The sequence below is a fragment of the Xenia sp. Carnegie-2017 genome, unplaced genomic scaffold, assembly GCF_021976095.1.
Source record: "Xenia sp. Carnegie-2017 unplaced genomic scaffold, XeniaSp_v1 HiC_scaffold_20, whole genome shotgun sequence".
Classification (NCBI taxonomy): domain Eukaryota; kingdom Metazoa; phylum Cnidaria; class Anthozoa; order Malacalcyonacea; family Xeniidae; genus Xenia; species Xenia sp. Carnegie-2017.
Window position 1 is genome coordinate 2,348,684 of NW_025813483.1, and position 21,126 is coordinate 2,369,809.

The 21,126-nt window shown below is 33.2% G+C and overlaps 4 protein-coding genes and 1 long non-coding RNA gene across 10 annotated transcripts in view; 2 read left to right on the forward strand and 3 right to left on the reverse strand.

Moving 5' to 3' along the window:
• Positions 1–21,126, forward strand: part of LOC124440940 — a 121,004-nt gene that overhangs the window by 59,364 nt on the left and 40,514 nt on the right. The window lies entirely within an intron of this gene.
• The window catches only part of LOC124442041 (DNA polymerase zeta catalytic subunit-like), a 72,443-nt gene that overhangs the window by 35,878 nt on the left and 15,439 nt on the right, over positions 1–21,126 (reverse strand). The gene's annotated exons all lie outside the window — the stretch shown is intronic.
• The window catches only part of LOC124442056, a 47,028-nt gene that overhangs the window by 3,972 nt on the left and 21,930 nt on the right, over positions 1–21,126 (reverse strand). The gene's annotated exons all lie outside the window — the stretch shown is intronic.
• On the reverse strand, positions 796–9,651 carry LOC124442066. Of its 4 annotated transcripts, none has more exons than XR_006947086.1 (6): positions 8,674–8,934; positions 8,378–8,553; positions 8,179–8,272; positions 6,675–7,028; positions 6,295–6,511; positions 5,972–6,076 (listed from the first exon to the last, which is right to left on the reverse strand). XR_006947086.1 is itself a non-coding variant. In XM_046992592.1 (6 exons), exons 3-6 carry the CDS (start codon positions 8,709–8,711, stop codon positions 6,839–6,841), a joined length of 498 nt encoding a protein of 165 aa, XP_046848548.1. In that variant the 5' UTR covers positions 8,712–8,934; positions 9,246–9,373; positions 9,482–9,651; the 3' UTR covers positions 6,709–6,838. The 4 variants fall into 4 exon arrangements, 3 of the variants coding, with proteins under 3 accessions (XP_046848550.1, XP_046848548.1, XP_046848549.1); XM_046992592.1 differs by lacking the exons at positions 5,972–6,076; positions 6,295–6,511 and adding exons at positions 9,246–9,373; positions 9,482–9,651 and having other exon boundaries at positions 6,709–7,028; XM_046992593.1 differs by lacking the exons at positions 5,972–6,076; positions 6,295–6,511; positions 6,675–7,028 and adding exons at positions 7,844–8,061; positions 9,246–9,373; positions 9,482–9,651.
• On the forward strand, positions 2,484–5,095 carry LOC124442109. Its single transcript, XR_006947125.1, has 2 exons — positions 2,484–2,885; positions 4,826–5,095. It is a non-coding gene; the product is annotated as an uncharacterized LOC124442109 (long non-coding RNA).

Genomic DNA, 21,126 nt, shown 5'->3' on the forward strand with positions numbered 1-21,126 from the left:
AAACTTATGCTGAACTTTGTAAACGATTAAGCAATGATAAAACTGTCATTGAAAATATTCTGAAAAAAGCAAAAAGCAGCGAAGACAAAATTAAAGATTTTCAATTATTGCTGACACAACAACTGAAATCTTGGCAAACATGGTGGATTGTTGTAGATAACGTGGTTGAACTTCATAAAATTTATCCATTATTACCTCAAGTTGGTGATCATAGCTGGAAAAATGGTCAAATTATAGTAACTGTCCAAAATACAGATGCTATACCACCAAATGGAAATCTAAATAAACACATTTCAGTTAGTCATGGTATGAACAATGAAGAATGTCAAGAACTTTTATCTGTCTTTTCTGATATTCATAATAAAGATGAAAAGTTTTTAAAGGATGTATCAGACAAATTAGATCGTCAACCGTTGTTCATGGCAAATGCTGCTTCCTACGTAGGTAGAGTAAAAAGTGTAAATCCGACATTCACGTGGGAGCAATATTTTGATAAGTTGAATAAAGGAGAGCGAGAGAACATGGATGGCAATTTTATAAAAATGAACCCAGCTTACTTAGGAATGAAAACTGTTATTTTAGCAGTACAACAAAATGCCGAAGAATCCATCTTGTTGGAACATGTTTTTAAACTTTTCTCAATAATATCTTTTGATCCCTTACCACAAGATGTTATAATACAATTTATTAAAAGCATTGATCCACAAAAATCTGAAGAAAATGTCTGTCTTCAATTAAAGCATTGTTCTTTATTCCTTCAAACGGAAAACAACGACATCCGCCTGCACAGCGTTGTACACGAAGCCATCATAAATTATTCATCGCAGACCTTTGGCTGTAAACAAAACGAAAATAATTCTAAAAAGTCTGCTGCAAATCTTGCCTGTCAAGTTGCTTGGGCACTAAATCATTTTGAAGACAGAGAAGATGAAATCCAAATAATTCCACATCTAAATAAATTCATCACAAATTCATCATTTCAACATTTCCTAAATAAGTTGATCGATGTAAAATCATTCTTTTTTTTCATTAGAAAACAAAAACTTGATGAAAGAAATTGGAAATTTGCCAAATATTTTGTAGATGTTTTGGAAAGATTTTGCAACTATAAACTTGCAACTAAAGTACTTTCTGAAATAACAGAAATTCAAACTAAAGTGTTAGGTGTTGATCATATTGATGTTTCATATTCGTACAACAAACTGGGTTTATTGCTATGGAAGAATGGAGAATATGAAAATGCTAAAGATTTTTATGAACGAGCAATGGAAATTCAAACAAAATCATTTGGACCTGACCATGTTGATATTGCGAGAACGTACAACAATCTGGGTTTGGTTTACAAGGAAATGGGAGGGTACGAAAAAGCAAAAGATTTTTATGAACGAGCGATAGAAATTGAAACGAAAACATTTGGACCTGACCATGTTAATATTGCGATAAGGTACAACAATCTGGGTTTGGTTTACAATGAAATGGGAGAGTACGAAAAAGCAATTGATTTTTGTGAACGAGCGATAGAAATTGAAACGAAAACATTTGGACCTGACCATGTTAATAATGCGGCAACGTACAGCAATCTGGGTTCGGTTTACAGTAAAATGGGAGAGTACGAAAAAGCAAAAGATTTTTATGAACGAGCGATAGAAATTCAAACAAAAACATTTGGACCTGACCATGTTAATATTGCGTCAACGTACAACAATCTGGGTTTGGTTTACAAGAAAATGGGAGAGTACAAAAAAGCAAAAGATTTTTATGAACGAGCGATAGAAATTCAAACGAAAACATTTGGACCTGACCATGTTAATATTGCGGCAACGTACAACAATCTGGGTTTGGTTTACAGTGATATGGGAGAGTACGGAAAAGCAAAAGATTTTATGAACGAGCGATAAAATTGAAACGAAAACATTTGGACCTGACCATGTTAATATTGCGACAACGTACAACAATCTGGGTTCGGTTTACAGTAATATGGGAGAGTACGAAAAGCAAAAGATTTTATGAACGAGCGATAGAAATTGAAACGAAAACATTTGGACCTGACCATGTTAATATTGCGACAACGTACAACAATCTGGGTTAGTTTACAAGGAAATGGGAGAGTAAAAAGCAAAAGATTTTTATGAACGAGCGATAGAAATTGAAACGAAAACATTTGGACCTGACCATGTTAATATTGCGACAACGTACAACAATCTGGGTTGGTTTACAATAAATGGGAGAGTACGAAAAGCAAAAGATTTTTATGAACGAGCGATAGAAATTGAAACGAAAACATTTGGACCTGACCATGTTAATATTGCGATAAGGTACAACAATCTGGGTTCGGTTTACAGTAAAATGGAAGAGTACGAAAAAGCAAAAGATTTTTATGAACGAGCGATAGAAATTCAAACGAAAACATTTGGACCTGACCATGTTAATATTGCGACAACGTACAACAATCTGGGTTCGGTTTACTATAATATGGGAGAGTACGAAAAAGCAAAAGATTTTTATGAACGAGCGATAAAAATTAAAACAAAAACATTCGGACCTGACCATGTTAATATTGCGACAACGTACAGCAATCTGGGTTCGGTTTACGATGATATGGGAGAGTACGAAAAAGCAAAAGAATTTAAAGAAAGAGCGAAAGAAATTAAAACGAAAGCATTTGGACCTGAACATGTACTGCATTAATATACAACAATCTTCATTTGGTTAAAAACAAACTATAGATATTGAAACTGAAGCATTTGCACTTCTATTTATCTTTTATTTTCTAGAAGCTAAAATACTCCTGTTTTTTGAAAACGTACAAGGAGATAGAAGAAGAGGAAATGTATTTGTAGCTTATTTTCAATGAAGAAGAAAATCAAATTCTCTTTTCATTTTAGGTATGTCTTCTTCATACTAAAGCTGATTAGAAACAGTTGTATTGTAGATTTCTTTTAACAAAGGTTCAAATAACAACAGTTGTATATTTATAAAAGGTATAAATATATTATTGACAATATTCAAATATTTGTATTTTCAAGTTTTCAACTGTCATTTATTTACTGGAACAGTTTTTATTAAGAAACTTGTATGGAACTATCAAAGTATATTTATGAGTTTAGTTTGCAATATCTAGCTATTCAGAAGTTGTGAAGTTCCTTAAAATGAATGTTGTTGGGTCATTTTCTTGTATAATGAGAGTAAATACTGATCTTACAGCAACCATGATCATGTAACATCCCTTTTTGAAATGCTGAAAAGCCCACAAGATTTGCTTTGCTATATAAGTATGAATACAGTCTTTTCTATATTTATTTCTATTCATTCATACAATTTACAAAATATACTTTCTATTTATGAGAATTGTAGTTGTTTGAAATGGACATGCAGTTATTCTTATTTGATTCAATCATACTTGATTTGGGGACTAACACCTTAATTGTTGTGACAATGTTTGTTCTTTTTTACTTTGGAGGAAACATTTAATGATTGATTTAATAATACTTTTTATAGTTCAAACTATAAAGGCAGTGTAAAGTAAAAGTTATAAATAACCTAAAGAAGAAAAAGCAGGATATCATTGCCATAGCATTGACAGAAGTGAAAATGACACATTTAACTCTCCTACTACCAGATTTACTAATTTTATAAAAAATCCCAGCAGTGGCGCAGGATACTTGTTAATTGGGGGGGGGCACAAATTCATATATGCATGTCTTAATCTCTTTAAAACAATGGATTTCAAAGGAACTTAATGTGGCAGAACATGAATATATGAATATGTGCCTCCTACCCAAAATAAAGAGTCTGCTATGTCATTTATTCCCAGGGCATCTTGGAGAGCTCTGGCATTGTGTGTAACAGTTAGTATTTCATTTTGCAAGGAACTTCTTCTTATTATTTTCCAAAACAATATTTGAACATTAGAGAACTTCTGTACAAACTAAAAAAGTTTATATTAGGAATATATTTCTAAGGCAACACCCTCCTTTAAAGTATGTATCCATGCTCAGGAGTGAATGACATGACCAGACATTTTTGGCTAATGTCTTTACAACTGATAAGAACAGTAAATGAGTCATTTCTACTGGTGTCTTTACTACTGATATGGACAGTAATGAGTCATTTTCATTGCTATGACATTCATGTCTTGCTTTTGCTTTAGTTTATACTTTACATTGCTTTGAAACTGATTCTCCCAGCTACATAAATGATTTTACCACAAAATCACAATACAAAATGTTGTGGTTATCTCTGATCCCAAGAAAATCAAATATAAATTAAAAATGAGATTTACTACATTTAAATGTAAGCGAAAAAAAAACATTGTCACAACAATTAAGGTGTAAATCCCCAACCGTAAATAGAAAGAAATGTTGAATCAAGTAACCAAACTATTGACCTTCTCTCCACACACAATTCTTTTAAATACAAATTATATTTTACCATTCATCACAGTGAACAGAAATTTGTATATTTACACAGCAAAGCCAGTGTTTGGGCTTTTTAGAAAACTTACTAAGCACTATAAATTTTACATGTAAATAATGTACATATTAAGATTTTTCTTATTAAACAACAAAAAGAACAAAACAAACACTCCATTTAAACCTTTGCCTACAGAAATTGAAAATACAACTGTTGCTGGTTAGCTAAAGGAGAAAGAAAACATACCCAAAAGCCAGGGCTAACAAAGCATCTTGTTCCTTGAAATGGAGCCACAAATCCATTCCTTTCTTTAAAGACTAAACACAATAAAAATCCTTTGCTGACAAGCGTTTTGATAGATCTGGAATTGGTGACCACCTGACAATGTAATTTATCTTTATGTATGTTTTAGGTAGTGATGTAGCCAAGAAAAATGGAGCTTTTACTCTAATTATGTGTGTCTGGCCTATATTTACTGTTGTCATCTCATATGTAGTGTAGTGAGTAACGAAAAAGTAATTGAACAACAAAATATTTATTTTCATAGCACTGGTAGACTTGCTATACACTACGAGTTGTCATGGTGTTATTAAAGGCTGAATTCTGATATCTTCCTTTGATTCTTATTTTTTTATTTTCCGTAAATTATACACGTATTTAATAAAATATACATTTAAGTTGATTTATCCAAATGGGAACCCCCTTGGTCTGGGAATCTAAGTTCTTGATACAGGGTGTTTCAAAAAAAGGTAATTCAACTTTTACTTGCTGATGTGTGTAAATTACTGAATAAATAACTGCAGTTTTAAATATTTAAAATAAGAGTTCTAGGTTCTAGCTATGGAATGCTATGTTGTTTGTTGCGATTTGGAAGGAAAATGAGTGAAATGCAAGCGCGTTGAAAAATTTTGGTCAAAGTCGCATTCTTTCACCTTTGAGCATTTTTCCATCAACATGAAAGGTGCTTCACTTTGATTTTGCTGGTTTGTTGACTGACTATCACATATTTCATGGTGATGTCTTATTTTTCAACCTTGACAATATTTGAAATTATCTGAAATTTACAATTTCCATGATTCAGCAAAAATTGATCCTCAAGGAGCCTTAATTAAACGTAGTTAAATACATAATAAATTAATAACTACATACGTATAATATAGAAGCTACAGTGCATTAAAAATCTCAGTCAAGAAACTTATTTTAATTACATTTATACCTCCTAGCGTGGAGATCAATCATTGCCGCTGAATCATGCAAATTTCAAACTATCGGCTGATTTCAAAGATGACCAGTTCTTTTGAGACATATTGTAAGATATTTTGATTGCAAAAATTTGCAAAGATCATCAAGTGTAAGCTCACTACGCTGAAATCGATCGAGGTGTTTAACTACACTGTGAAGCATTTGGAAGAAGTAAAAGCATAAAGCACTGTTTTACCCGCTGTTAATCAAGTTGTACTAGATTGTACTAATCAAGTTGGCGTAATATTATTCATCTGTAAAGAAAATGAAATTGTGTAAAGTTACAATAGTTAAGTTATACACCTGAGATAAACACAACTTTCTCATGAGTTTATTTTGTTGCTGTAAAAATCTTACCATCATAAATCGTTGGTTAAAAGTGACTTGTCTTTCGATCAATTGTCGAGACAAGAATCGTGATCTAAGAAAGAAAAATGTTGAGGAAAACGTTTTAAAACAGCCAAAGGCCAATAAACTGCATTTGACTTGAAGACACTGGAGATTAAAACGTCGCTAAAGAACAAAATCTTTTCATTTCCCATTCATAGCTTGCCATATAAACGGCCTGGTAGACTCACAATATATATACGTCTTGTAAAATTACTGTCAAAAACGATGAAGGAGGAAAAAGATACTTACCATCTTCATATCTCCTCAGTTATAAAGCAGTTCAGACGAAGTAGAATATCAATTCGTAAATAGCTCAGCCTCAAGGGAATGGTGAACAAAAGCCAAATACGTTTTCATCGTGGTCAATAATCAATTTCTTTATCTATATAAGTCCTACATCATGGTGAATTAAAACCACCAACATTTGTTCTATGTTTTTCGATCGCATTAACAGTAAATGTCACGTCTAAAATAAAGCAAAGAATTAACATTAACAAAAACGAAAACTTTATAAGAAGACGTATATTTAGGTAACACATTTTGCATAAAGATATTAATGTCGTTTACATTTCACACTTCAATCAAAGAGAGAGTTCTCTCCAAACACGAATATCAAAAATCACATTTACCTGAACATGTTATCGAAAAGTCAAAGATATATTTCGCTTTCGGCAAATATTCTTCGTGTATGTAGGAAGGTAGAGATTTAAATAACGCATTGAAAGTTTGAGTTCATCTTAAAATATGCCTTTCGCATATTCATCTTTCGCTTTGGGTTCCTTTCATCAGGCCTTCAATCGAAGTGCAGAATATGATAGAAAGCAAGTTGGTCGCTGGATACACACGCGTGCTGTATTTCGAGCAAAGTCGTATAACCAAAAACGATTTGGCCATAATCAGACCATTGGATCGTAGTTTGTAACAACAAACAGTAATGAAGAGCTGCCAACTCACATCTTTGTGGCTTTCCAAGACGCTGGACGCTTTAACAATCAAGAACAAACTATACATGTCTTTGAACATGCTAATTTAAGTCGAATTTATGTTGAGATCAATAACACTCAAAAGTATCCTGAAAAAGAGCTTGATGTTAATTACACAGCTGCTAACAGCAATTACAGCAGAGCCTACATGATGTTTCAAGACGCTGCAATGAAGTACAGCGATCCAGATACAGGCTCTCAAGTAAGCTTAGGAGACTTTGCAAGCCTGTTTCCTATTTACCATTTCGATGTAAGTCATCATGCCGATGTTTTGAGAAAAAAAGAGGCAAACATTAGAATTCGTTGGACCTTGAACCAAGCTTTTCGTAGCGCGATTAATGCTGGTGGCAGCAATGCGTATAACATGTTCTGCTTGGTGCTTAGCGAACGATTTATTCGACTTAATGGGATAAACGGTAAAATGGACATAATCGTTTAGACTGTTTGTCTGATGTGATATGTTATTATTTAAAATAATTAATGATATTAAAGAAACAAAAAATTTTTAGACTGTTTATATACGCAAATTGTTTTGCATGTGCACAAAAATGTCGGACATTAATAACGCAATATTTGTTGAAGCTCTCAGACCCGCCATGGAGCGAGTAATCACTCAGGAATTTAAAGGCGCTGGTATTTATCTTCCTGGGTCAAGAAGTATAGAAGGCGGTAGCTTTATTGGAAATCTTATTGAAAACTCATACCTACGGTCACTAAACTCATACCAAAGTGTTACCGTCTCTAGGCCTAGCAGCTATATCAGGTGCTATCACCGGCAGCACGCAAAAGCAGTTGCTGGTAGTGGTGTTAAGGTGGTGCAGCTGCTAAAGGTGGTGGACGTAATAACTACACAGTTCACGGCGTTACACTTTCAACGGCTCAGAAAAATAACCTGGCAAAGGCAGTCAGAGACGGAACCGGAGTGACTATACGACTTACCAAAAAAGCACTTGACGGCCTTGACTTGCTTATGCTTACTAAGACGCAAATTAAGCGCATAATGGGTGCAAAACCCACAGGATCTGGGTTGGATCTAAAATTGTCTAAGAGTCAGATTACAGCCATGGTTTCATTTTATAAAGTACTAGCAATTTTTTCTCGCAATAGTCACCATCTTCTGTAATAAAAATAATCACTATGTGTACTTTACCTTGACAAAATACTAATGTCACTTAAGTTAGGTTCCTTCTCTTTGAGCAAATAATAATGTTCACTATCCTTAGCAACAATTTCTTTTGCAGAATCTAAAGAGAAACAAACAAACATCAATTTATTATCTTACTAGAGAGGTTACTAAAATTGACCTCTTTGTTTTAGAATTAAAATCAATCTATTCAAAAAAATCCTACCAATTTTAGGCTTTTTTGCAATGGGTTGATTTCTTAGATAGCAACTTCTGGTTTGATGTCGTTCAGCAAGGCTAAGTGCAACATTAGTGAAGTTTCCAAGGTATGAAGCCAATCTTTTAAAGTAACTGTGCTTTGCTTCATATCGCATGCACCAGCTCCGAATCATTGGTCCAAATCTGAAAAAATCAAGGACTCATGTTAGCTAGAGGGAAACCAATGATGTAATTTTACATGCATTTTGAGTTACATACCATATTTTTATTTATAAACTAAGATACAAACCAGCAAAATCATACCTGTAAATATGAGCTGGGTAATGAACCAAGTAATGCATCTTGGGTATAACTGAAAGCCCAGGATAAAGCTGGGTGAATTTCCACAAAATTCCTTCAGGTATCCTTCCAGGATAGCAAGTTCATCAGTGTTTGTGATTGGTGAAAAAACAATGTCAACAATTTTAAGGAGCAACAGAAAATGCATCCACTTTTCTTCATCCTGAGGAATGGCACTGCCGAGAGCTAAAGGAAGGAATTTTCCAAGGCACCACATTTGTCTTGCTATAAAAGAAAAACCAATCATTTAAATCAAGGGTGATGGTATTAATGCTTGTGACAATCACTACACCCTACCTTTTGCTTTAAACTATTGTTTTCACTCCTCAAAGTTGTCCGGTGATTGGTGATGGCTTGTTTTATCATTAAAATATCCATAATCAAAAGAGTTAATTCTTTCATTAAGTTGCTCCACTGTTAAAAATTTTTCTTTAAATATGAAGTCCTTCAGCAATTCTTTACATACATACTGAAGTACTCCTTCTAGTATATCATGCATTGCATCACCTGGCATGCTATCTGCTACATGAAAATACCTAGAGTTGCAAAGAATTGATCTCCTGCAAAGCCCACATGCTTTACTCAGTTCTTGGTTTTCTTCAATCAGTTCACATTGGCGGTCATGACCAGCATGAGTTCAAAGTGTAAAATGTTTTTCTAAAAACTGAAAGACTTACTTTAAAGTGTATGTTCCTGGTCTGCTAAAAACCATAATAAAACATTTGATCTATGTTGAAACAGGTTAATAATGTATTATCATAAACATACATACCTTTTGCTTTATTTGTTCAATGGTCCCCATGCATTGCCGGCATTTCAAATGTGCACCTGGACCTTCTTTGAATCCACCCATGAGTTGTGATCCAAGATTGTCTCCAGAAACCAACACAATAGTCCCAGAAAATGACATAGGTTCACCTTTAACAATGAACTGGTGACCACCATCCTCAAAAAGGAAGTGTGACAGTTCATTTTAAGCAATCTTTATCAAACTACTTACTCTGCACAATTACAGGTAATAAGCTAAAAAACAATAAATAGGATCACTTACTTGTTGAAGGTATTCAAGGCCATTCATGAAAGGCTCCAAGAGAATGTCAATGCCATATTTTTTGATAATTGGAACTGTTGCCATAAGGAGTAGGTGAATGTTATCACACTGGGATTGATATCGAGGATCAATATTTCCAGTTGTGTAGTAAACAACTCCTGTCATACAGAAATAATGGCATATGATGAAATAAGAGCTTCTTATAGCCTTTCATTGCTCATACACTTTTTTACATTTGAGTGACTGATTTAGTCACTAAGATGTCATTAAACTATTACCTAACTTATGCTTTCCAGTTTTACTACCAAGGGCATTTGCAATTTCCAACTCATCATAGTAAAGCATGATTTGTAAAGCAGTTGAGTCCTTGGAAAACAGAGGATGGGTTTTGAAATACTGGCCATCGCAAACATCCTCAATCACATCATCATGTTTATGTTGCGAAGATGACCATGGTTTAGCTGAAATTGAAATCGAAGAATGAAAATATTAAATTTATTAATAAATTAAATTTATTATTAACCAGCAATGGAAATGTCTGGTGGTAGGATGGGTGCCTTCCTACCATCAGACATTTCAAATTAAAATCAGGCTATTTTCATATTTTCATGAAATAATTGGAATATATTTTGGAAATGTGCTCTAATAAACGCATGTCATCATTGTTTTTGCTTTCATGGAAACTAACACAGTAAAACACACATAAAGTTCCTTTTGTGGTTATACATAGAACATGTATTAATATTTTGCAACCCTGTTATTGATATGGGTACTTGCAAAGATGTAGTTGTCATAGTTTGATAAACTTGCCAACATAAAAAAGAACACAACCATGCTATTAACAATCTGACCTGTTCAAGTACTCCTTTTACATTGAGCATTTTTTCCAAGGATTTAAGCATGGTATGTAAATGATTTTGTCATCTTTAATAACCTCTTTGTACACAGTCCTTGAACGTCTTTTCACAACTGTGTGTCCAAGTTTAATTCGTCTGGGTTGCTACAATTAAAATAATGATTATGCATAACAAGCACTAAAGAGCAGCTGGCTCAAATATGTTAAAAATCTCAAAAAAATTTATCCAACTACTCTAAACATTCTAAAATTAGTCAAAAAACATAGAAATAAAACTTACAACTAAGCTAAAATGCACCTCAAAATAAGCATTCTGTTTATACTTTGTGGAAATATGTTTGAATGGATTTTAGATAGCATGTCCTTCATCAAATAATTCATCAAGACTTGGCACATCATTATAATTTAATCCAGCTTTCTCTAAGCAATTTTGCAAACCGTGTTTAATTGCTTTGAATGTTCTTTGGACAAGTTCAGTGGAATCTTCTACAATGTTATCCACACATTTTTGTGTGAGCAGATTGATTTCTTTTGTTTTTGGAAGAAATTGAGCCTTTTGTGTTCCATTGCTTGAACAAAGTCATCAAGTTCATTTTCCCTGTTGAATTCATCAATTAAGAGTTCAAGGCCATCCTCATCAGGACAAAAATTGTTGTGAGTGCTACTCGCTGATTCAACGCAACATAGATGACGTGAGTTTAAGTCAACATTGGCGTGCTTTCTTCTAAGATGACTTTTGTAAGAGTTAACCTAAACAACAAATCCGTGAACGCACTGAATAAGTAAATATTTTTAACAAATAACAAACAAATCAGTGTCGTATCAAGAATCAAAAGCTTACCTTAGCGAAGGTTGAATTACATTCCGGCACTTCGCAGAGAATATGCAATCTGGCATCGTGTTCATGAACAGCGACCAAATGATGCAACATTCCAGCGACAGACGTTGAAAAACGTTGCACATACCTGACAACACAATCGTGGCATAATTAATTGAATTTTTACGAATATTCTTGCGTCACTAGTCAAGTGACAACTCCGTTACCGTTTGTTAGAGCAATGAATGAGTAAAATCAGATCAATATTAAGTGTCATTAAGTGCATTTCTTTGTCCAATTAGTTGCGAACTTGCGGCGATTGGTCGATTTGGTCACATGACATCCCATTACGCCAAGCGGCACGTGCCTGACTTCCTGTTGCCGATGTATGTAGTCGCGTGGCGTGTTTCTAAACTTCTTGTGCTTTGTTGAAGTGCATTTAAGCGTTTAAACTCTTGTATTGTGGGCAAAATGGAAATCAACAAACAATCATCTGTCGCTGACATAATTATTTTTTTGAAAAACAATAAATTGGATGAAATTGTCGAAGATTTTAAAGGTATTGTCTCATCCTGAAATGTAGGTCGCATGTGTGAGGGTTGTTGTCTCGTGCATAAATCTAGTATAGAAAATAATTCAAAATTAGATTTATAGATGACTTGCCTTGTTTACGTTTTGCTAGCAGGCAGATTTAGTCGAGCACTTTTAGAGAATACCAACAGCAATAACGTAATTTCATTGACGTTTTGCTTCTTACATTTTTAAAGCTAATCAAGTCGACGGCGAGGATTTTTTCAATTTAGAACCACATGATATTTATCAGATGATTCCTCGAATAAAACTTCACAAGAAGTTTACGTGTATTTGGAATGACGTTACTCAAAAGGTAAATTGAAGCCTTACAGGTTTTCTACATAAAATGGTTTAGGTATGGGTTGAAGTATCAGGCATGTTAGCCTGATGAGAGGGTAATATTCATATGTGCATGGTATACTTTACTAGATTCTAGTACTACAAGCAATTTTAATTCAACAGATTATATGTAGCATATGAATTTATGAATATGAGTTTTTTGCCAATTATTAATCTGCCGCTGTCCATGAGTATGTATGCTGTAGCAAAACTGTCTGTTGAATCACAATTACTTAGAGAAAGATAATTAGTTTTTGGTTAAATTTTTTCCAGCTGAAAGCAGAGTTAGGACGTATTTTGGAGAAGTGATGTTGTGCAAGACATGAAGGAACGATGGAATTTGCACAAATATAAAATGCTGTCTGCTATTAAAAAGACAAAGCAAAAGAATGTCAGCAGTATCCTTGAAGAGCTGGAGGATTGTCCAGTTGAAGATGAGAAAGGTTGGTGTAAAAATCAATAAGTTAAAATCCCTATTTATACTGAAGTGTTAATGCTTTAGAGAGTGATAATGGTAATATATTCATTCTATGCTATGTTGATTATTTTAGAGGTCAAGAACCGGTGTATAATGGCATGTTTGCCTTATGTGTTAGATGACCAATGCACCCATCGAGATATGAACAAAAAGCTATTTTGGGACATTGTTGATGTAAGAGTTGATATTGTCACAAATAATATTTTCTGCATAAATGTGTGAGAAAATTGATAAATAATTTTATCTCTGTTGAAGAGTAAAAGCTTGGGGGAAGTTCAAGAGATCATTAAAAAAGTTTGTCTCCTAGACTCCTATCAACAGGAACATTAAGAAACATTCATTCAATAATGTTGGTGGCTGAGGGGATGATTGTGGCAAAGCTGAAAATGGAAAATATTGTCAATGCAGTTATTATTTTACTTAGTTCTTTTATACTTTTAATGCTGAGTATCCTAAAGGCATTAATGGACATTGCAAAAATGTATTTATTCTTTTAGAACATTTGCTTTTAAATTCAAAATGCAATTGTAAGGCTCAATTGCCAACTTTTGTCGATCATTTTATTTCTTCTATGAAGTAGAAAACTTTTGTAGTGTTAATTAATGGCATGTAGTAGAGATTTTAAGTATTCTGTGTTTGCAAAAAATGTGCTATTTATAATTGTGTGATTGATTTTCTTTAGCTTAGTTAAAAAGATCCTCTATATTGCTCAAATGGTCATGGATATGCACCTGAAAAAAATGCTTATTTAATGGTAAAAACAACCAAATAAAATTGGTCAAATAAATTGGTAAATTTAACCATTTTTGTTTTTGGTATTTTTGACCAATTTAGGAATTGGTTGTTTTGACCTATAAAAATTATTCTTCTCAGGTGCATTCAAATGACCAATTTTTTTGTCATTTTGACCAATCTATTTTTACTGTGTAGAACATTGGATTCTAGGGTTAGAAAATTACTTGATCATAAAACTAAATGGCATTTTCAAATCTTGAAAAAGTTTGACGTAAAGTAAAATTAAATGTATAATTTTATTTTGACAATGTTGATTAAATCTACTTCATTCAGTAGCTAAATAATTGCAGGTTACCAACATGTATGAATTGCGTGCCAATTTTTTTAAATGTATGCCATTGTATTTAATAAACGCAGTGTTTTGGGAGATGTACCCAAAAGCCAAGAAATGAAAAGAAACGTGAATATTCATGATAACTACGATAAATAATGTTATGACAAATGGCTTCACTTGGCCCCAAATGTGGACACTGTTTTTTTTCCAAACCAAAACGAAATGGAGAGGAAAACCGGCGGATCCGGTAAAAACCCTCCAAAAATAAAAATTTAGAAGAATTGCCTCAAATTTTGTAGTGTTTTATGATGTTTTATATTTTGTTGTTTTCAATGATCCCGATGATCTACTTTAACATGCAGCGTAGTCAGATCGTGCGTCTTATACAGTCGTATAAAAATTTAAATTTACGGAGCAATAAAATGTGGGCTGACTACCCTATTGACAAAGCAAATATTTTTGTTCGTACAAAAGAAACGCAAACTTTGTAGAGCACAAAAATGAAATAGTGCAGTGTTAACAAAATTGTAATCAATAGACGAAAACGAAAACTAATAGCAGCCATATATAAATCATGTATAAAAATTATTCAGTACGTAGGGACCTGACCATTTACCTGCCCATAACAATTAAAAATGAAATGACTAAAGAGACGTTATGACTTGCATAAAAATAATTCTAGATGTCTGCTAGACTTTATTCCATTGAAATTTTCTATGTTGCCTCATTAATTGATAGCTGGCTTTCACTCGTGTCTTTTGTCAGAAAATTAAACAATTGTGAACATTTAGTTATACGGAATTTTTAACGGTCGAATTTGAAAATGCGTTATACTGATAGACATTATGAATAAATAAATTGGCAAGTGTGAATCTTATAATAACGACGCTTGTTTCTTGGTGTTTCTGCCCGACTTCGTCGTTCATTCATTGTCCAGTTAGAAGGCCTACAGACATAGCTACTCTATAAAAACATGTTATAAATGTCAGCATAATGAAGGAGCAAAAACAGAAATTAATTATATGGAAAAGAACAAAACTTTAATACCTGATTTCCAAGGGTTGTCCTGGTCAGTTTGATCCAGGCGACTTGGTCGGTCTCTTCCTTTTTTTTCACCGCGTAGTTTTTACGTTGTATGGTTGAAATTAATTGTAAAATTTTTATCTTAAAAATTCAATGAACCCTAATTCGCATCATTGCCATTTTCTTAATAAACGTTAAATAAAATTACTAAAAAGTAGCGAGTGAAAGCCAGCTATTTTCTCACAGCAAGTGACATCTTTTTTTGACACTTTTATAAGTTTCAAATTATAAAGATAGACCATCAGGATCCTTTTTAACTATCTCATGCAGTTACTCATACAAGTTAATTTTAACACTTATATCTACTCAACTTACAAACCACAAGATATAGATCGTGTTTTTCCACTCGCTTGTTTTCCATCTTCGTAGAATGTAGTCCATTTTTATAGTGCAATCACTTCAATGTAAATGTTCATACGTACATATGCCGTTATGCGATGTCCATTCAACATGTCGATACCATTCCATACACGAAGTAAGGAGCATCGTCAACCAATAAAGAAGCTACTGATATGATGAATCGCCATTTCGATAGACAACAATTCACAATGCACTGTTGTGGTAACTTCAAGCGAAGGAAATGGGACCGCCCTTCAATACCCCAGTTTTATCATTACTCAAAGAATGCTTAGCGCAGAGTTGATCTTCTGTGAGTATCAGTTGACCACCTTTAGGTGCGTTCATATAACAATGGGGCCCATCATCATTATATGAACAAACAACTGACATCAACAAAGAATCCAAACTACCAATGAACATTCTTGGCCATGAATCACCATGACACATGAGTAATGACAAACTAGTAAGAGTAATTGAAGTGAATGACACAGGTGGTAAAGGGACTTTCACAACTCCATTCTTGTGGGATCTACAATATAAGAAAATATGAAACACATGTATGAGATTTCATGATGAATAACTCTGCATATGACGTTAGTTTGCGTTTTAAATTCTTAATCAGATATATTGAGAATGAGCAAATTGTTATATGTTTTCTGTTTGACTATTTAAACGGTAGAACATTCACCTTCATTGCACGAATAGCTTTAGTGAGTTGAGTTTGAACGATGTAACAAGTTTCACACGATCAAAGGCTTATAATCGTGATGAAAGCATTTTACAGTGAAAGCTTTCAAATTACGAGGCCTACACTAAGACCAGTTCATTATTCCATGTAACTCATACTTCAGTATTCGTCAGTAAAAAGACAGAATTTACCTTTCTTCCTACAACGTTAAAGTGAGTAATTTTCTGTTGAAGTAAAACACACGAATTTAAACATGTTAACGTTTCTTTAATTGACGTCATAACTAAAATTATTATTGTGATTTTCAAAATGTCATTTTCAACAAGCTGTTTCAAACATTGCATTTTACATGCCGTTTAAAACAAAAGATAATGAGATTTTCTCATTATCTTTTGTTTTAAATACATTCATGTAAAATGCAATGTTTGAAACAGGCTTAAAACGCATTGAAGGATTACTTGTTGTCTGTGCTAAGGAGCCAATCACAATAGTAATTTTAGTTATGACGTCAAGAAAAGAAACTTTAACATGTTTAAATTCGTGTTTTTTACTTCAACAGAAAAATCAGAGTCAAATGACTATCGCTAAGGTTGTCGAAACGTCAGTCAACAACAACAAAAACAGTCCTTTTCAGTACTATACCAACCTGGACGATCTACATTTACAAACATGTAACGATACTCCCGGGTTTAAACCATTTACTTAAAAATAATTGTATTGTTTACATGAAACTATTTTGTATGAAAAGCCAATCACTATCGTTGCATTTGCTGCTGGATTTCTTCTGCTGGTGATGGTGACAGATGGTGTCAGAATTTTTTGTTTTTTAAGAAAAACGATGATAATGAAGAGATGAATGATGGATATTCTACACCATATTGGGATAATCATGGATCAACAAACTTATCCAATATGCCTGATGTGTATGAGAATCCATCATATACATCAGTAGATGAGTATAATTTTAATCAATTTTCACCGCGACATTCTCGAGCACAAATTGTCATCTTACCTGATGAGAATAATCATGGACCACAAAATGGATTTCAATCATTTTATACTACACCGTTGCATGAGTCAAAAGCACAACTTTAAATTTGTATTTTCATGAATATTTATGTGGAGACAATGATCTTATAAAGTAATACACCACAATAAAATGATTCTGATATAAATCTTTAGTAAAAATATTGCATGGACTAGATTAAACAGCGCTGACATTGACACAATCATAGAATACACTGCTACAAAGACTGGCAACAACAATCCGGCCAGGTTATGATTAAGAAAAAGGTTAGGGTCAGTTTAGTACGTGGAAAGATATTCTATAAAACTTCATGTTACTGTTAGAATAGCTAGATTATGTATTTCAACAAAAACGTTTTAGTGAACAATCAATATACTAGAATCAAGGTATGTTTATACAATCCTTGTCTTTTCTTCTCAAACTTTTTATTTGTTAAACTTTAAAGGAGAAAATCTTCTGAATCCACTATACTTTGTTTGTTCTACTTCAACACAACTTTCACCTTGTTGGTAACTTTCTCCATCTTCTTGTCTCATTCCATTCACGATTTCGCCATTTTTCTACAGCCTCGACATCGAAACTTCTTTCTACCGAATTCTCACCACAGCATATAATGAACGCAGATATTCCAAGAACTAAATAGCCAAAAACACTTGCACTAATAACACCAAATGTAATCCTTAAACGCTATTTATAAGATCTTTTTAAGATCTTGACAACATTTTACTCCTGCAAGATCATGCAAGATTTTAAGCAAGATCTTGTCAAGACCTTACAACATTATTTTAAGCTTTTGCCATGATTTTACTCATGGATGATCTTGCAAGATTTTTGAAATTCAGCGAATATAAATGACGCACTTTTGACCCTCTTATAAGAGTAAGTGTTAAGCACGTGCTCACAAAGCCTACGTCATTGTTTTATCATCATTACATGTTTTAATTGTTTTCATCTCACAATCAAACATTTTTTTAAGATAATTATAAATTTCAGTTTAAAAATTTGTTAAAAAGTTTTGTGAAGAGCATGAAACTTATCGTCAGACCTATACTGTCATGGATGTTAACTTCCACATGAACAAAACTAAAATATACAACTGTGTTGGTATTTTTTGGCCGACACTGACAGCTCGTGTAGTTTTATTGTTACTCTTGTCTTAATATCATTTTACCGACGATTTTGTCTCAAATACAATCCATCTTTCCGACCGTAAACACACGAGTCAAAAAAAGAGATCAAACTACAAAATTCGGACAGTCTATTCGGACAGCAGTACTGTTTATGCAGAATAGTGGTAATAAAATGTGTAAGAGTGAATAAAAAGCATTTTCCGTCTAATCAAAGGAAAGCTTGGATATGAAATGCAATATGCAGATACAAAGTTATAGAGAAAAATAAAAATCTTCCTAACGTTGTCGCGGATATTACGAGTGCCATAACAAAGTGTTGATGAGTTTGATATGCATTTGTCAAAACAAGTTTAAGAAGACAAAAAGTATGCCAAAAATATATGATTGAAAATTTGCTCAGCGCATCTACAAGCACCAAATTCAGATCTCGCTCTGTCACAAATTTAATTGAGAATTAATCTGAGCATGCGTACTCTCCAAGTTCATCGTCATGGCAACGAACAACTGGATGTACTGTTAAGGTGCTGTTACACGATGCGATTTTTTTAAGCAACTTACGACTAAAAACATGAAAAAATTTCAAAAATCGCAAGTTGCTTAAAGGTGATACACGACACCAATGATTAAGCAACTTGCGATAAAATGCAAAAAATCGCAAGTTGCCTAAAAAAATCGCATCGTGTAACAGCACCTTTAACGATATGGTGTAATAATCTCACTCCGTCACAAATTTTAAGTAAATCATCAGCGCATGCGCAGTTTGCTTGGGCATGTGCAGTCGACTTGACCAGATGCCCATGTTCATGGTCATGGCAACAACCCAACAACCAACTGCATATACTAGCACCGATTTTGAAGTAAATAGCATGCTTAGTAACAATTTAATAGAGAAATCATCTGCGCATGTGCTCGGGCTTTGCGCAGAAAAACCTTTTACTGCGCGGTAAAAAATTTCATGACACAATTTAATATACGAACATTAAAAAAATTCAAACCTTTTTTATTGCTCAAGGAGATCGATCCCATCTCCATATAGTACCATCATCGCAAACACAAAGCAAAACACTGAAAAGAAATATGTAAACAGGATCAATAAATATTTCATGCTTAATTCCATTAACTTCTCCAAGTAATTTCGCAAAGTTTGTTCAAATGTTAAATATTCTCTTTCCAAATTATTTACCATCCAGTGATTGTGGAATTTGCTCTAAACTTGACAATTTACAAGGTGTAAATACTGTGAAATCAACTCTAAAATCTCGCAAAAAACTTTTTCTCAATGACCAATGAACGAAAACGGTCACTTTCAATTTCGCGTTGGAAATGGGCTCTTGGTAGATAAATGAAAAATGTGCCACAGGAAAACAAATAGTAAAATATCTTCGCAAAGTGAAAGTTTTAATGAGAAAAACATGTTATTTTATCATTATGAAAATGTTATCTATGTCCTTTTCACATGCTTTCCTTGACTTTGAAAAATGTTCAAAAAACAATAATTTTACATGGGTAAACAAAGAAATTGTTCCCGTGAGATGAAACGTAACATGTAAAATTTACCTTCCATCTTTACTAAATGATGTTTGTCGAACGGCTGCTGTACATTTAGGATGAGAGAGAACTTTCTGCCTGCGTGGGAATCAAACAAATAAAATGCATTAAGATGATGTATGTTGTTACCATTGAACATGGAACGCTACTGAAGCAAATAATTAAAGCCAAATCTTACATCCAGACACGCGACAGACATTTTAAAACACAGATAAATTTTGGATACATTACACGTGAAAAATACGACTCTTCTCACATCAATACCAATTTATTCCAATCGTTTATTTCAAATGATATTAATACAGCAAAGTTAATAAATAAACGTGTTGAGTCAAAATAATGACACGTCAAAGAATGTTAGACATGCATGTCATTATGCGCAATAATGTTACTTTTTCTAATATGACTTTTATCAAGACGTGTACAACATTTTATACGATATAGGAATGGAACATTTACATCGAAAGAGAGTATGAAGTTTATTATCTAGATGTTTATATTTCGCAAATTTTGCGTTAGATATCTATGGAACAATTAGTTGCTACAAATTTGCATGATCACTATTTTTGTGTTGTTTCTGTGTCTTTGTTGAAAGGCATTTTTAATATGAATAACATTTGTTGATAATGATGGGTTTTTTAGACAATTACAAAGAAATTTTAGATAATTTAACGTTGGAAAACACTGAACTTTACAGCATCATCGCTAGCAATACGATGTAGTTAATCAAATATTCCAATGGTTCATTTTAAATATTATTCATACAACAGGTCTGAAAAATCAACAAGATGTGTCAAAATAATGACACGTCACAGAATTTCAGTTATGCATATCATTATGTGTAATATTTTAAATTTTATGGAACATGGATTTTATCAAGAAGCATTTTTTCGTCATTCATACAGTCATCTATATATTTATCTATTGCTAACAAAGATGATGACATAAAAACGTTTTGCTAGGTATGTCTTTTGAAATTGCACCAACTTGGAGTAAAAAGCTCATTTCTTCACGTGATAGTACACGTGATAGTACACGTGATTTTTTTTGTGGTCTATAATTGTTCATCTTGTTATAAGATAGACAATTTAAAATATTTGTTTGCGTCAAAAGTTCACAAAATGACAAAACTTTGCATGATGAACAGTCAAGTCCAAACGCTATCAATTTTGAAGTATCTCTGGTTACTGAGATGTAAATAAAATTATTCAAAATTAGAGACTTCGAGAGTAATTACTTGAAATTCCCTTTTTTAAATAAAGAATGCCCCTAAAATCTTGAGACCCCTAACTTTTACTTGCTTCTCACGCCCCTGATTAAAGTATTTGGTTATCCGGAGCAAAAGTTTACAAAATGACAAAAGTTCATTGACAACGTTTCAAATTTGGAACGATGACAATTTCAGAGTAGCTCTGTTTA

Bases quoted from the DNA above. Each gene is read 5' to 3' on its own strand.
- LOC124442066 (XM_046992592.1), bottom strand. From the start codon at position 8,711: ATGCATTACTTGGTTCATTACCCAGCTCATATTTACAG. The intron at 8,554-8,673 runs GTATGATTTTGC...TGATTTTTTCAG, and splicing joins TACCCAGCTCATATTTACAG to ATTTGGACCAATGATTCGGA. The intron at 7,029-8,178 runs GTAAAGTACACA...TGATTGTTAAAG, and splicing joins GACATTAGTATTTTGTCAAG to CGTCCAGCGTCTTGGAAAGC.